This window comes from Colossoma macropomum, unplaced genomic scaffold (assembly GCF_904425465.1).
Source record: "Colossoma macropomum unplaced genomic scaffold, Colossoma_macropomum, whole genome shotgun sequence".
In the NCBI taxonomy this organism is placed as follows: Eukaryota; Metazoa; Chordata; class Actinopteri; order Characiformes; family Serrasalmidae; genus Colossoma; species Colossoma macropomum.
This window is the reverse complement of record NW_023494789.1, coordinates 46,076,233-46,093,245: the sequence shown is the minus strand read 5'-3', so window position 1 is coordinate 46,093,245 and position 17,013 is coordinate 46,076,233. Positions and strand designations below refer to the sequence as shown.

General features: G+C 38.8%; 2 protein-coding genes across 3 annotated transcripts; one reads left to right on the top strand and one right to left on the bottom strand.

The window, feature by feature from the left end:
• Window positions 1-7,809: 7,809 nt before the first annotated feature.
• cep20 (centrosomal protein 20) lies at window positions 7,810-11,504 on the bottom strand. Of its 2 annotated transcripts, none has more exons than XM_036569637.1 (4): window positions 11,446-11,504; window positions 9,952-10,149; window positions 8,871-8,955; window positions 7,810-8,221 (listed from the first exon to the last, which is right to left on the bottom strand). In XM_036569637.1, exons 1-4 carry the CDS (start codon window positions 11,471-11,473, stop codon window positions 8,104-8,106), a joined length of 429 nt encoding a protein of 142 aa, XP_036425530.1. In that variant the 5' UTR covers window positions 11,474-11,504; the 3' UTR covers window positions 7,810-8,103. The 2 variants fall into 2 exon arrangements, with proteins under 2 accessions (XP_036425530.1, XP_036425531.1); XM_036569638.1 differs by having other exon boundaries at window positions 8,871-8,949.
• Window positions 11,505-12,368: 864 nt separating this feature from the next.
• ube2g2 (ubiquitin-conjugating enzyme E2G 2 (UBC7 homolog, yeast)) lies at window positions 12,369-16,491 on the top strand. The gene is made up of 6 exons (XM_036571502.1): window positions 12,369-12,472; window positions 13,107-13,142; window positions 13,308-13,353; window positions 13,555-13,673; window positions 13,945-14,085; window positions 15,898-16,491. Exons 1-6 carry the CDS (start codon window positions 12,430-12,432, stop codon window positions 16,008-16,010), a joined length of 498 nt encoding a protein of 165 aa, XP_036427395.1. The 5' UTR covers window positions 12,369-12,429; the 3' UTR covers window positions 16,011-16,491.
• The last annotated feature ends 522 nt before the right edge of the window (window positions 16,492-17,013 follow it).

Sequence of the window (17,013 nt, the reverse complement as noted above, 5' to 3'; positions counted from 1 at the left end):
AATGTGATGTCATAACACAGTGTATTATGGGTAATCCTTCATGGTGGCAGGGTAAGTCAGTCTAGTCTGGTTCAGAATGATTCTTTCTTTCATATTGATCAGACTTCCTTGATTTTGACTGATCTGAAGTTCCTGAATTCACTAAATGAGTCATTGTACAGAAACGTCCACTTTTCTATCTCTCCACAGGTGTCACTGGTGTTACTAATACTCACTGGTGTTACACATAAGAAAGGTAACACCAGCATTGTACAAAATGACTGCTACAGAGCATCAAACCACATGTTGTCAATCGTGGGATATCCACTAAAATATGTAATTTATTTATATGTAATTATAATGACATGTAATACATTAATTACATGTAATTTATATATCTATTTGTATTCTATTTTTTCACAGTTACTTAAGAATAAAGTAGGTCATACCAGTGACTGGTCAACTAAAAACTTCATATGAAATCATGAGCTAAATGAGAAAATCTCTGATAACTGAAAAGACACAGGGGACTTACCATGTGCTTTTTTCGTAGATCCTCAGAAAATAGGTAAAAGGAAGTCAAGTACAAGTACAAGCATTTCTGTGGTGCTTGGAATTCTAGATAATTGATTTAAAATACTGCTAAATTGATGGCTGAAGAAGGGTAATTGTTAAAATAAGCTTATTGTTTTATCTTAAAATATTATAAAAATTGTAACCCTAACATGTTTTTTAAGTGTAATATATCTCCAAACGCTAGGGACACAAAAATAGACGTTTCTGCAGAAGGATCACCACAGATCAGAGCAAAATCAAGAAGAACAGACTGAAAAAGAAGATTCAGCTGTTCAGACGCAGCTCTGATTAAACAGTGCACAGGAAACACTGCAGACAGAGAACAGATAAACATCAAATTCATTTAATGAATTCTTTATTATGTTTGGTATCAGTGAACTCTTCACGAACATGCTAAAAGGTGAAGAGTTATGCTGTGGCTAGGCTAACGTTAGCTGAGGTGAAATCAGATGTTCAGCCTTTGTTTGTTTCTCTTATAGACTTTAGATTGACTGTGAAGTTCAAGCCTTATTAAATCTCATGTAATCTAATGTGTTTTTTTGGGGTTAGTAGAGTTCAGAAAAAGTGCCATCAGTTCGCTAAACTAGCCAGGCAAGCAGTGTTGGCTAAAACGTTAACTGCATTCCAAAAAAGACGGTTCTTCAAGGGTTTTAGTAAAGAAAATTCTCTATAGAACCTGGAACCCTCAAAGAAGCCTTTGCATGCTTTAATGGTTTCTGTGCACAGTGAAATGGTTCTTAGGATTGATGGAATGTTTTGTCTATGGTTCTATATAGAAGCTTTTTGAAAATGGTTCTGTACAGCACCAAAAACGGTTCTTTTATTATATACAAGCTTAACATTGTAACTATAGCAGAACCTTTTTTGGTGGCATATAGAACCAGCGAACTCTTCATCAATCTGAAGATGGATTTCACCATGTAAAGAACCATTTAAGCATGCAAATGGTTCTTTGAGTGCTCATGGTTCTATAACCACTGTTTTTACTAAAGACCCCTTTTGGAGAGTGTACAGTGAAATACATCGGTGAAATTAAAGATGTTGTGGTATATTTATTATATCAATAATATCAATTTCACTCAGTCACCGGCAGTTTTGTAAACAGGCTTAGAGTGACGGGGAAATCTGAAGAATGACAGAGGAGCAAACATCAGCACATCCAGGTCATCACTCCGCTGTTTGTTTAGGAGTCTGTATGGATCCATTCCATCAGTAAGCCTATTTTATCTATATGCCCTTGTTAATTGTTACATTATATCATTAAAAGATTCAGAGAATCTGGAGAAATCTCTGTATGCAAGGGACAAGGCCAAAAACCAGTATTTGCTGGCCGTGATCTTGGGGCCCTCAGGCAGCACTGCGTTAAAAACAGACATGATTCTGTAGTGGAAATCACTGCACGGCCTCAGGAACACTTCTGAAAACCACTGTCTGTGAAAACAGAGTGTTGCTGCATCCACAAATGCTAATTAAAACTCTAAAACGAAAAGAAGAAACTGTACATAAACAGGATATGCCACCACCTTCTCTGGGCCCGAGCCCATTTAAAATGGACTGAGGGGAAGTGGAAAAGTGTCCTGTGGTCCGACAAATCAGAATTTGAAATTCTTTTTGGAAATCATGGACACTGTGTCCTCTGGGCTAAGGACCACTGAGCCTGTTTTCAGTGCACAGTTCAAAAGCCAGTATTCATGATGGTATGGGGCAGCATTAGTGCAAATGGTATGGATGAGGTGCACATCTGTGAAGGCATCATTAATGCTGAACGATATATACATGCTCTGGCAACATATGCTGCCATCCAGATGACGTCTTTTTCAGGGAAGGATTATTTCAGCAAGACAATGTCAAACCATATTCTGCATGAATTACAACAGCATTGCTCTGTATTAAAAGAGTCTGGGTGCTAAACTGACCTGCCTGCAGTCCAGATCTGTCACCTACTGATAACATTTGCCGCATTATGAAATGAAAAATACAACAAAGGAGATCCTGACCTGTTGAGCAGCTGAAATCCTATATCAGACAAGAATGGGAAAACATTTCACTTTCAAAACTACAGCAGTTGGTCCCCTTAGTTCCCAAACGCTTACAGAGTGTTGTTAAAAGAAGAGGTGATGAAACACAGTGGTAAACATGCCCCCGTTCCAACTTTTCTGGAACGTGTTGTTGGCATGAAATTCAAAATAAAAAAAAAATAAAATAAAAATAAAATTTCTCAGTTTCAACATTTGATATGCTGTCTTTGTAGTATTTTCCTTTAAAAATATGGTTTACACAATTTGCATGTCATTCCATTCTGTTTTTATTTACATTTTGCACAGCATCCCAACTTTTTGGAAATGGGGTTGTACATAAACTTTTTATTTAACTTATTTTTAATAAGGACAGGCCTGAAAAAACACAGTAAGGCAGCAATCGTCAGGCTTTCGTAGTAGGCAGGGTTGGGATAGCTACTGAAAAATTAGTAGTTAGCTACTTTGTAGCTACTTTCCCAAAATTTGTAGCTAGCTACAATTTAGCTACTTTTCCAGAAAAAGTAGTGGCTACTTTTTAGCTACTGTTTGAAAAGTAGCGCACTACTTTTTAGCTACTTTCAAAGTACGACTGTCAGAATGTTTGTGAATCTCCACCTGACACAACAAACAAGGCCAACTGCGAAAAAGACACTGCTTTAATCATGTGCCAGAAAGAAACATACAATTGAAAAGCTGCAAATATACAAAAAGATCACCAAAAAGTGAATTTAAGTGTAACCAACAATCAAACTTACACAACCAAAGGCATAAATATCCAACAAAAATTTAGACTAAGTAAAGGCAAGGCCAATCATTCCAGGTTTTCCTAACAAAAATCATCAAATAACCAGATACAAACCAAACAATTTTGTGTAAAGCACTGTCAACTGTTGAAATGAAACTGCTCTAATTTAAACATTTCAGCAAGATATGTACAGACATGACATTTAGAGTCCTTTAAACTTCAGCAACACGTTAGCCTCAAAATTCTCATCAGTGACCCTGGCTCTGTTTGGGGTGAGAATCAGGCCTGTATAATCTCTCCACAAAAAATCGTTGTAACTGTAAAATCGTTATAACACACAGTTCTAATACAGTTTTCACAATAAATGGTCTTAAACGCTGGAGTTAATGTATAACTGCTAATTCACCAACCTTTAACGCTGAAGACTGACGCGCAGTCACACAGCAATGCAGACAACGAAATAGCAAAGAGAGAGATTTAAGATGAACATCGATAATTTGGAGATGAATGGACTTATTTGCAGTTATAAGCGCTCAGCTAGTTTACTCATATGCTTAATCTGCAACAACTCGTGAAGCTGAAGTCAGCTTCTCATTCGCCAGCTTCTTGTTCAAATTTTCCCATTCCACCTTAAACGGTGCAGCAGTGCACTCTGACGCCTCAGGCACCATTCAAGGTGGAACAGGACAATTCGAAAGAGAAGCAACTTCAGCCTCATAAAAAGTCTAATGTTGAGAGACATTTTACAAGAAACTTGTGGAAAAGTTTCCTGACTGTGGTGGGAGAAAAGCGGCCACAGCTGGGCTAAAGCTTAAAGCAGAGCAAAGCAAGTCTGTGTTTGCGTTTATATTATATGTTTAGCCTGTACTAGCACATTAGCACATACTGAGACTTATTTACAGCCATGATGGTAAACATAACATGGTAGTGGCTCCCAAGGTGGTTTCATTTTTGTTGAAAGGACAGAATGGCTGTTCTTAGCATTTTGGTTGCCAACCCCTGAGCTAAGCCTACTAGTAAAATTGTAGCAGCTACAGCTATTAGCTACAAAAAATGTAGTTGGCTACAAAAAGTAGCGTGCTGCTTAGCTACTCTCCCATCCCTGATAGTAGGTAAACAGGGAACTAACCCTGCCAATATGGCGGAACAATCCCATAATGCAGCATAGTGTGACGTTAAGTCCCAAAACCTGTAAAGCTGAACAGTGACTGCCACTTTTTCAGCGACTCTGGTTCTGGATTGTAAATCCCATTTATTTTCTGCACAGACATTTTAAAAAAATCCTCATATAAAGTTTTATTGCTTAACAAATCAGCTATGAGATCAATCATGATATTATAAAAAATGAAATCGGACCAATGAAAGATTTGAAAAACAAAAAAGACAAAAGTACAAGACTGTGTACTTAACATGTTTAATGTCAGAATTAACTACATATCCCACAATGCACTGCAAATGGTGTCGACCAATCTCTTTCACTGTTTTCCACCAACTTTTGCAATCGTGTAATTTCTCTTTACTGTTTTTTTTTTACGTATAATTTTTGAATTTCATTATTAAAAGGTTTAACAGTCAGTTTATTTTATATTATTATTTTATATTATTTATATTATTTTATATTTTATATTATTAAATTATTTTATAGTTTTATTGTTTATTCTATTTTATATATTGTTTGTATATTTCCTGCTGCTCTGTCTTCTGTGCTGCTGTAACACCGCAAATTTCCCCGTTGTGGGATTAATAAAGGATTTTATCCTTTATCTTATCTTATCTTATCTTATCTTATCTCTTATAATCACTGAAAGGGAAGGGTTTTTTGTTCAGCTCTACAGGGAAGGAAGGTGGTCAGAGCGCCCCCTGCTGTGTGTGCTCAAATCATAGGTTAATGATGAATGAGTTACAGACTACACAACATAACACGCCGTGCTGCCCCATATTCAGTTATATTTGACATTATACCACTCAGTATTGTGTATGTTACTGTATTATTAGCTGGTGTGTTTGTACAGCCGCAAATCGACTGTTTCACCAAAATTCCAGCTTTAAGTGATTTTTACTCTGTTATTCATTATTACCCTGTGGAGAAACGAACGATGATTCGACGATTCGTTTTGACCACATCCAGCAGATGGCGCTGTTTTGATCTTTCCCTCCGCACAAGTGGTCCAATAAAGACGTTAAGGGGTCCGGCCCCCGTGCTGTGTGACAGCCCCGCCTGCCCTATCAGTAATTATACTAGAAAACAAACCGCTAAAAGCCCGAAGCAAACGATCCCTGATAACACAGTAAACTGCACATAATAACAGGAAGCAGTTTGTGTAAATAACAACAATGTCGCGTTCTGCAGTGAAACTCCGCCCATAATCAGGAAGCGGCTTAAATCTGTGAATGAGCTGAATGAAGATAATGCATCAGCTATGAGCTCCGCATCACGCTGGCCTTTACTTTCTTAAATTTTCTCTGGCCTTTCCTGCCCAAACATCCGTTTCAATCCCGTCTTTAACTGCCTGCGTCACTGCCCCTCAAGGCTGTTCCATTACGCAGTTGCCAAGTCCACTTATTATATATTTTTTGGGCTTATTTTTCTGTAAAGTCGCTTACAAATATTGGTCGTTGCGGGTTGTGTTTTTTGGGGCTTGTTTCTGAAGTGTAGTTGCTTATTTGGGCTGATCTGATCTCTCTCTCCCCACTACACCTGACTAATACGGAGAAACTGCTAGTATGTCCTGTTACACAACCTGTCCACAGCCCTGTTCCCTTCTCGCCTTCCACACACACATCAAAATCACACCACGGAGTGTGTTTACATGCGCTTAATAATCCGATCATTATCTGATTTCTGCAGTTATCTAATTATTAAGTGGTCAAGTAAACAGCTCACTCTGATTTCTTAGATCAGATTAAGATCTATAAATCTGATTAAGAATTCTAAAAGGCTAGATTTCAGTCAGTAATAGGGTTTTTCAGTGCATGTAAACTCTCACTCTGATTTCTTTCGTTTCTCTCAGTCTGTACACGCGTTAAAAAACAGAGCGCTGTCCTGGAAACAGCAAGCAGCATTTAACACAGCACCCGCGAGACGCTATGCAACACTTTTGGAGCGACGCTGAAAGTAACTACATGCTCGACCAAATGAAGGATTTAAATATTCTTCATCTTCTAAATGATGTATGTTCATGTTTTCCGCTGAGTTTTGCGTTACGTTTACATCACGTCTTATTCTGCGGGTTTATTGGCAGGTTGTAAAGCAAATCCGATTACTGCCTGACTCATGTAGACCCAGAGTTTCCCCAATATCTGATTACCCAGGAGCACGAAAACACTCTGAACCAGTAACTGACACAATCTGATTTACTGCAGTTGTCAGATTATTAAGTACAAACACACTGAACCAGTTACTGACACAAGCTGATTTTCTGCAGTAATCAGATTATTAAGTGCAAACACACTGAAGCAGTTACTGACACAATCTGATTTTCTGCACTTATCAGATTATTAAGTGCATGTAAACACACTCAGTGATGGAGTTTCTTTAGCTAGTTTTTTAACAATGCCAGGGACTTAATGGGGAAAATTCGGAAAGAAATACAACAAAGAGTGTGAGACAGAGAGCAGATTAAAAGACTGGATTCAACCTTAAGTGGGAGACGATTCAGTCAGTGTTCAGATTCTGTAAGTGTGAGGCTTCATTTTTTTTCCCCATACACTCCTAAAAAGATGGCTCTGCAAGGGTTCTTTAGTAAAGACAGTGGTTCTATATAGAACCATGAACACTCAAAGAACCATTTGCATGATTAAATGGTTCTTCAGACTGATGGAGGATGTGTTGGTTCTACACCAATCAGGCATAACATTATGACTACCTCCTTGTTTCTACGCTCATTGTCCATTTTATCAGCTCCACTTATTATATAGGTGCACTTTGTAGTACAGAACTATTGTCTTTACTAAAGAACCCTTGAAGAACCATCTATTTTAAGGGTGTACATTAACTGAGATGGCCAGTCAGGCTGTGGATTTCTTTAACAATATCTTTATCATTAAAATAAAAAAGTCTGTAAAAGTCTGTCATAGCTGATTTAATAAGTCTGTGTCACAGCTCAGATTAAATAAGAAATAAAATGATTTTATGTCCAGTTTCCCTTGAAGTTTTTGGGCCTTAGCGCCACTTTTTCACTTAAATAAAAGAACAGAATGTTCCCAAAGTGGAACATTAACTAACACTCACCTGGAACCTGATAACCTGCATGGTTATTCGGAAATGTGGAACAAAACATTCCAGGCAGTAAATTTAATTATGCTTTAATATAAATATCCACCCATATTTAAGGTGGATTTGCATTAAAGTCTAAGTCAAATTCCTTCAGCTACCTATCGCCCCCCTGTGGCCACAAACTGCACTTACAGCCTTTAAAAAACAACACAACACAACACTGTTTCACATTAAAGGAGCATTTTAATACCTATAAAAGTTAAAAGGATTAAAAACGTTAAAAAAAAATATTATTATTCTTCACACATTAATCAACAGTGAGTCTAACCTCACAGAGAGACTCCATCAGCTCTAAAACACAGAAACACAACAAGCTAAACTAGTAACTCCTCAAATGGAGTTTTGGCCACTTCAGCATGTAAACATTCATCACTGAACGCTGGTCATGTGACATTCTCCTGATCTAGAACACCTGCAGGAAGTTTTATTCATTAGAGAATCTTCTTCATTACTGAGGATCAAACAGGCAGAAGATTCAAAGCTGTGAAGGTTCTCGTTAACCTGAGAGTTTATAAACTTTCCTGTTCCCCGTCGGCGGGCCGGTGGGGCTCCGGGGGGTTTCTGATTAAAAACGTTCCTCCGTCTCTGCCACTGAGGAAGTGTGAGAGCAGGCCGTACAGCAGAGGACTGAAACACACACACACACAAAATCGATTAAAACACTTTGAATGAGTTGAAAGCTGATTCAGTCTGAACATGGAGAACAAACTGCTTTGGTTCTGTAGAGCAGAACTGATCTAGAACATAGCAATCCACCATCAGAGGAACTTAAACACACACACGTCTAACTGATTACTTTATGATTCAGGAGAAGCTGAAATACAGAAACCAGGTTTTAGATATATACTCTGTTAGCAGTGAATCACTAAGACGCTCGCAGAACCTCCCTGCTGTAACACTGAATGCTGCTTTACAAGCAATTATCACAGATCATAATAATACCCAATAAATTACACACTTACATTTTGGTCAACAGACAATCTTTAGACTATTTTCAAAGGTAAAAGTCCAAATACATAAAGAGTTGTTATTGTATATATAGTGTTTCAGTGCTGTGTGAACAGCTGCTTCAGTTAGATATGTGTATTCAGTGTGTTGCTAACAATAATTCACAAATGATCCAATAGAGTTGCTCTGAAAATGATTCCGTGATATGTATCATAAAGAATCATAGAAAAATAGTCATGAGGTCACAGATCTGCACTCCTGCAGTAACATTTACCTGAATGTGTTTAAATGCAGTTTAACAGAACTAAATACAGTCTGAATCACTTACACAGCTCTGGCACTCGGATCTTCTACGACATTCAGCTCACTCACTAGAAACTGACGGTCCAGGCGAGCTTCAGGCTGACCTGATTCTGACACATAGTCAACATGAGAAACACACAAACACTCTCTATTTAATACACTGTGTTCAATAAACTGTCTTTAATAAACTGTATTTAGCACACTGTATTTAATACATTGCATATAATGAACTGTATTTAATACACTATATATAGTACACTGCATTAAATAAACTAATAAATAATCTGTATTTAATACACTTCATTTAATAAGCTGTGTTTAGTACACTGTATTTAATAAATTTAATTTAATATAGTGCATTTAATGTAATGCATTCAATAAGCTGTATTTCATAAACTGTATTTAACTCTTAAGGTCTGCTAAAAAGCTTTTACAGGTGTAATTAAACTGTGAGTAAAGTTGGTTCTGTTTCATCACCTGTAGTGGAACCGTCTTCAGAACTGAGGGAACAGCAGTGAGAACCACAGCTGAGCAGTATGATGATATTATCATTACTGTAATGGATCCTTAGTGATCCACTGGGGTGGTATCGATGCAGATACTGATCAGATTCTGGATCTTTTAGGAAAGATTTTAAAGCGCTGCTGCTGGTTTTAAAGCTCTAAATGACCTTAAAGCTCCTACATGTCTGTCTGTTTATGATCTTCAATCTGCAGATACTGACCTTCTGCAAACACCTTCCGTAAAATACAGAAAATGTGGAGAGACTCAGCGCTTCATTAAAACTCTATGTCTCTTTGGTGTTCATCTGTTTAATCTGATCCGTGTTATTGTCTTATATAATTTTAAATTAATACTTAGCTTCTTCTGTTACTGTTAAGCTTTATCAGCTGTCTGTAAAGCACTCTGAGCTGCCACTGCTATGAAGAGTGCTCTATATATAAAGATTATTATTATTATTGTTAACTGAGATCAGTGCTCAGTATCGGCCAACAGTTCAGAATCTCAGCGTATCAGGAGAGAAATGCTGTGGTTCATATCGTGCTGTGTGAAACGTGCCGTTTCATGCTTGCTGGTCAAACAGAGCTTAAGTCATGTCGGCTCACCTGCAGTCAGAACCGACGCTGTGTATCGATACTTGTTGAACTCCAGATATTCTCTGATCAGCTCGTTAATCAGCAGGTTCTGGTGGGTCAGTGGGGGTCGAGTTTCGCTCTGATCGTCCAGCGCCTGAAACACCTCAGCCCGAATCCGAGCCTTCAGCTGCCCCAAAACACCCCGAGACTCCAGCGCCTCCCGCAAGGCTGCAGAAGAACAACACAGCAGAGCTCTTTGTTCACAATACATGTCAAAAACAAAAGTCAAAGTTTATTTTTATAGCGCTTTTTACAACAGGTGTTGTCACAAAGCAGCTTTACAGAAAAATCCGGGTCCAAGCAAGCCAATGTCGACAGTGGCAAGGAAAAACTCCCTAAGAGCAAGAGGAAGAAACCTTGAGAGGAACCAAGACTCAAAAGGGGAACCCATCCTCCTCTGGTCGACACCGGATAGCAAACAGCATTAGTATAAAATATTACAATACAAACCGGGGAAAAACAGGTGGAGCAATGGTTAATGGTTAAAACACTCCAGTAAAGGGTTAAAACATATCTTAACAGGAGAAACACAAACGGTCATTCTCTACTCAAATATGCAAATAAAGTCCCAATATAAACAAATAAAAATCCACATCTTTATTTTTTCTGTGCAGTTTATACATTTTTACTTTATCTTATGAAGAATAATAATTTGAATTTTAAATCTATCTGGAGGAGCTGATTTATTACTGATTTCAGATGCAGGAAACGGTTCAGTGTCTCAGTTTGAACATTTCAGACAGTTTTAATGTTAATAAAACACAGTTTTCTGTGAGTTTTTATCCTGGACGTGATAAATTTTGACGTAACAAAATCTGACAAATATTTATGGCTCTATTAACTGCTTGTAGTTAATAAGCCGCTGGCTGAGTCCTGATCCCCCCACAGTGGACGACTGGATAAACCCAGTCAGTGAAGGTTATATAGTAGAAAAATGACCGTTTCTGTTGGAGTGAAGATCGTGGTCAAAATAATTCAAATATGTGAAGTCTGTTAGGTCAGAGTTTATAGAGACACAGTGTGAGTTCTCTCTCTTCTCTGACAAGTGGTTGTTGTTTTTTTTTTAAACCAGACATCTGAAACTCTGGTGTGTAACTTAGGTTAAGTTGTTATATTGCGTATATTCAGTAATGTAAGACTCAGAAATTTAGCTGAAACTAAAATAAACCAGTCGAGAATTTGTGCAGCATGTCTCTAACATCTCCTCAATATCTAAAAAAAAAAACGCATGAAACTGACCTAAAAAAAAACTCTAGCAGAAAAATCAGTTGTGTTTCTGCAGCTCCAACATTAACATTGGCTCAGTGTGCTAAAGCTAACGCTGAACTCCACTCTCACTGCTTTAAAAATCATTTAGAAAACGTTACAACTTCTGACACACGCTTCCAACTCATAAACCAGCTAATTCACAAGTAATTATTATTCAGATGGTGATTTATTAGTAAATAGTTAAATAAAACTCACCGCACTTTAACTCTGTAACCGTCGCCATGGAGGCGGTGCTGTTAGTGTCACAGTGTCCAGCAGAGTGCGCTAAAGGCAGCGCGGTACCATAGACATCACTGTACTACAATCATATACCGGGCCCATAGATATATCTATGGTATGTATATCTCACAGTGGTGGTGATAGGAACCAGACGTCCACTTCTAAACGCTTCTCACAGAAAGTTGAAAATGGTTATGAATACACTGCCTGATGTCCGAGACATTGTTTTACGATAGTTTTGAGAACTTAAAATCCATTCAAGGTGAAGGGATACATGCAGGGTGCTGTGAGGCAAAATAGTTCCCAAAGAAAACTCAGAAGACACATGTAGGTTTACTGATGGTTTTGGATAGCAAATAAAATGTCTATATTTGTGTTGTAGTCATGCTTAGTTACTTAAACATGAAAAAACACTCATGACAGTACACTAATACACACTTAAATAAGATGGTTCTTCAGGGGTTCTTTAGCAAAGGGCATAATTCTATTTAGAACCATGAGTTCTATGTAGAGCCATTTTATGCTTAACTAGTTAAATGTTTTTTTTTCCTAATTAATGGAGAATGTATTGTATATGTTTCTATATGGAACCTTTTTGAAAATGATTCTATATAACATCCCAAAAGGCTTGTTCTATTGTTACAAGCTTGACATCTTCACAATAGCAGAACCTTTTTGGTGCTATATAGAACCAACACATCCTCCATCAATCTGTAGAACCATTTCACCAGTTAAGCATGAAATGGTTCTTTATAGAATCCATAGTCCTAACTAGAACCATTCCGTTTAGTATAAAGAATCATTGAAAATCTTTTTTTAAGTGAACCATAGATGAACAGCAGAGGGCGTAGTGCACTTTAGTGCGTTGCTCTTCAGATATCGATGGTGCTCCCAGTGGCGCCCTCTGCCTGTGAGCCCGGTCGCTGCAGCTTCAGGCCGGTGGAGAGTAAACAGGCCGCGATGGCTGGAACTGCTTTAAAAAGATTAATGGCTGAATATAAACGTAAGCAAAGATGGTACAATCAGTAATAGCGGTTTAAGTGAGTGTTGTTTGTTGAAAACACGCAGATTGTGGCTTTATTAGGCCGCTAGTGGCGGGGAGTTGGTTAGCCGTTAGCCAGTGATGCTAATAACACAGCTAGCCAGGTTTGTTATGATTATTAAAGTGATAAAAGTGTTTTTATTAATGTTTGCTGATGGAGAAAAAGACGACAGATTAAACTAGGTTATTAAGAGCGCTTAAACACAGTCTAAATGCCTTTACGATAGAGAGTTTTCGCTAAATGACGAAGCCGAGCTTAATTTAGCTTCTTGTTCGAATTTTCCGTTCCACCTTAAATGGTGCAGCAGGTACATTCTGGCGTCTGAGGCATTTAAGATGGAACGGAAAATTTTTACTAATGTGTGATATTGTGTGCAGGGGATTAATTTCATTTACTTTATTATCACTTGTTTTAGTAAGTGCTTTTGAATGAGAAGATTGTCTTGAATACAAATACATCACAGTTAACCTATATGTGTAAGTTTGTAAGTAATTTTATGTAGGATATATGTCAGATAGTTACTCGTGCGTATTATAGATGGTTTACTGTTTTTTACTGACTCTTTGTGTGTGTGTATGTGTGTGTGTGTGTTAGAGCTGACTTTGAATCCTCCGGAGGGAATTGTGGCAGGTAAACACACCCGTATTCAGTGATGTTATTGTTATTTAGACTTAGTATTTATGTATTAGTACTGATATTCCTGTATAAAGCACTTTGAGAGTTTGTAACTATATCGAGGAGTTTGATATAAACAGTGTTTGTTTATTGAGGAGTGAATCTGTCTGTTTCCTGCAGGGCCGGTTAATGAAGAGAACTTCTTTGAGTGGGAGGCTCTTATTATGTAAGTATTTCAGGTATAGAGCTTTAATAGTTGTGAATGGTCGAAAGAGTCAGATTGGGTGACTTTAGTGATGTTTGTCCCCAGTGCTCAGTCTGATGCAGCAGGGGGCAGCACTAACCTCGATCTGCACCAGGTAGCTCAGTCATGCAGTGATTTTTTTTTCTCTCTCTCTCTCTGTCTCTGTCTCTGTCTCTGTCTCAGGGGTCCTGAGGATACGTGTTTTGAAGGCGGAGTTTTTCCAGCGATTCTCAGTTTTCCGTCAGATTACCCCCTCAGCCCTCCCAAGATGAAATTCACCTGCGACATGTTTCACCCCAACAGTGAGTTTATCTCTCTCTCTCTCTCTCTCTATTTTTCTCTCTCTCTCTCTCTCTATTTTCCCCTCTCTCTCTCTCTCTCTATTTTTCTCTCTCTCTCTCTCTCTATTTTCCCCTCTCTCTCTCTCTCTCTCTCTCTCTCTCTCTCTCTCTCACCGTTATCCTCTTTTTCTCTCTCTCTGTCTATTTTTTCTCACTCTGTGTCTCTGTTATTATCTCTCTTCCTCTATTTCTCTCTCTCTCTCTCTCAACTTTAATGTGTTTGTGTGTATAGTTTATCCAGACGGACGAGTGTGTATTTCGATCCTGCATGCTCCCGGTGACGACCCGATGGGCTATGAGAGCAGTGCTGAGAGATGGAGTCCAGTACAGAGTGTCGAGAAGATCCTCCTGTCTGTGGTCAGCATGCTCGCAGGTACACACACACACGCACACACACTCTTAATACACAGACACACACATAGCCTCAGCTATAGATTTAATCACGTAAATAAGAACGATACAGCCACCGTGGGAGAAACAAATGGGATCTGTGCAGAAACTGATCACGTGAACAACGCGCAGATTCTCAGTAGCTCACAGAGATGGCGGAGCCTTTAGTCTGACGGCCACAGCTGCCCAGCAAAGTACCAAAAATAACTGCTCTGTGGTTTAATTCCTGCTTTATGTTTACTGGGAATAAATGGCGTTTGGTGAAGTTACTCACAGTGAGCCTGATGACCATGACTGCTGTGTTATTTACGTGTTTGTGAACAGACTGTGTCAGATATTAGAGTCAGTTTGCCTTGATGGAGCTCTGTGGGTGAGGATGGGACAAATAATTCAGATTTCAGAAGTTTTGGGGGACTGAAAATAGCAGGCATCAGATATCAGCGAAAACACAGAGCTTTAAGATGTGATTATCTACCCGGGCTGCTTTGCTTTGTGTACAACGTCACTTTTAGCCTGTGTTGTGCAGCTTGAATAGAGATGAGCAAAATACAGGCTCAATCACGAATGGCTTCCTTCTCCCTATGTTGTGCGCACTACATAGATGTAAAGGCTTCTGCGCACAAACAGTGTATCATCTATCCAAAAAACACTTGCGTTTAGTCAAAGCTGCACAACGTCTTGTCTAACATTGAGTGCACTGTTTTGGTGTTGAATCCCTGATTTCAGGACCTGTGCTGCACTATAGAGGAAGTGAGAAGCCATTTAAGATTCAGCTCTCATAATAAACCAAACTGATAGGAATTGAGGTAGGGCTGGGCGATAAAATGATAACGATAATTATCGCGATAAAACTTTTCCTCGATAGAGCGATACGACATGTTCAATAAATGTTCGATATAATACACCATTCTCACACTTCCACGTTCTAGCGAAAGCCTTGGTGGCGTTTTCTACTGCAAGGAAAGCAACACTACTCCGCTATCGCCAGGAGAGGGCGCACTTCCGAGTTTTTCTATGTGATTAGAGAGGGAGGGGGCCACAAGTAAGATGAGTCTTTAGCAACAGCTGAAATGCAGAGTTATACATCCCCTGTTTGAGTGGAGTGACCGGCGATCTGTTCTCCTTTGACCGAGTGTAAGTGACGAGGTCAGTGGTGTAACTATACTGTCCTACAGCGAACTCACCTCTTTCCTAACATCCTAACCAGCTTTAGCAGCGTTAAATCACAATCACAATCCTCACAACTACAGCGCTGTTACAGCGCTCAGACAGTCATATTTAAGTATTAGTGCATTCCCAGGCAACGAAAGTGAAAGAAAGAAGTGGGTTCATGTAAATTATGGCCCTGATTTAAACTAAAGTAAACTGAGGAAGCTGTGAGGCATTGGAGACCATAAAGGATAGTTTAAAACAGCAATTAAACCCCCAGGACCAAAAATCAGCCTTCAAACTTGAAAGAAATAATGATTTGACATTTATCGCGGTATGTATCGATATTGAACGACATGAATTTTGTTTATCGTGATAACATATTTGGCCATATCGCCCAGCTCTAAATTGAGGACATTTAATAATAAGCATTTTTAAACTAGGAAAGTGAGACTGCTTATGTAGTGGTTTCAGCATTAAATGCCCTGAACTGCTCCGCTGATCCGCTCATATGACTTCACAAAAAGACGAGCATGTGGGGTTCAGATTGGGTAGGGACAGTTAGGACTGTGACTGAGGGATTGTGGGTAATGGATGGGACTGTGGCTGAAGGTTTGTGAGCAATGGTTTCTGTTTGTCCTTTCAGAGCCGAATGATGAGAGTGGAGCGAACGTTGACGCATCCAAGATGTGGCGAGAGGACCGAGAGCAGTTCAACCGGCTCGCCAAGCAGATCGTTCGCAAATCCCTCGGCCTCTGATCTCATACTCAACCATACCCCCTCAAACCACCTCCAAACCCCATCCCAGACTCCCCCACACCCCCTTTAAACCCCACTCCAATCCCCCCTCAAACCACCTCTAAATCCCCCACTCAATCTATATTACCCTTATAACCCCTCATCTCACTCAGCACTTTATCTCAACCAGGTTTCTGTCCTTCTCCCACTGGATGGATAGATGGATGGAGGGATGGATGGAGGAAGGAGTGACTTGCTGAAAAGAAAGTGAAGCTCCTACATCAGTGGACTTTCAGTCATTCTCAGCATGAGGACTTCAGAGAACCCAAGGCAGCATTTGAACTTCTTTCGTCTTCTTTCTGGACTGAAGGACGGAATCGTCTTTTCTTCGTTTCCATGAAGATGTAAAAATTATGGATGTTATTCAGTCTGAATGCTGTAACTGCATGTTTAAGTTAGAGCTCAATATTAAAATGATTAAATCTATATTCTTATGACAGAACTGAAGGTGCAGCATTGAATAATTCATTTGACTGGATTGTAAATTATTGTTTATTAGTTACTCTGCAGTGTAACACCAATAAAATAAACTGTGATAAGTTTCCTGTTGAACAGAGTGAGTTCCTGAACAGATGACACATTAACAGCTCTGGCTGTAATTATCAGTGATTAAACACTGCAGGACGCTGTGTGAATCGGCGCTGATTTGGAGCTCAGTGTTCAATTATCAGAGATGTTTAAATGTACAATGTGTTCATAAACTGTTTCGGTAATAATCTGATTAATTAAAACAGCACTTCATAGTAACTCTGCTGATTATATTTTAGTGAATAGAAAAACTATTCCCACAATGCTTAAACAATATTTATGCGATATATTAATGCACTGTGGTTGTCATTATATAAACGTGTGTTGAATAATCTAAAATGTGAGTAACACAAGACCCATTTAATGAGGGACAGGTTAAGGTAATGATTAGTAGTATTAATAATATTATCACACATACTATTGTTAGTAAACTAGA

Coding starts and splice junctions, on each gene's coding strand:
- cep20 (XM_036569637.1), bottom strand. CDS start 11,473: ATGGCGACGGTTACAGAGTTAAAGTGCG. Junction 10,150..11,445: donor GGTTACAGAGTTAAAGTGCG/GTGAGTTTTATT, acceptor GTTCTTCTGCAG/CCTTGCGGGAGGCGCTGGAG. Junction 8,956..9,951: donor AGCGTCGGTTCTGACTGCAG/GTGAGCCGACAT, acceptor ACTATGTGTCAG/AATCAGGTCAGCCTGAAGCT.
- ube2g2 (XM_036571502.1), top strand. CDS start 12,430: ATGGCTGGAACTGCTTTAAAAAGATTAATGGCTGAATATAAAC. Junction 13,143..13,307: donor TCCGGAGGGAATTGTGGCAG/GTAAACACACCC, acceptor TGTTTCCTGCAG/GGCCGGTTAATGAAGAGAAC. Junction 13,674..13,944: donor CGACATGTTTCACCCCAACA/GTGAGTTTATCT, acceptor TTGTGTGTATAG/TTTATCCAGACGGACGAGTG.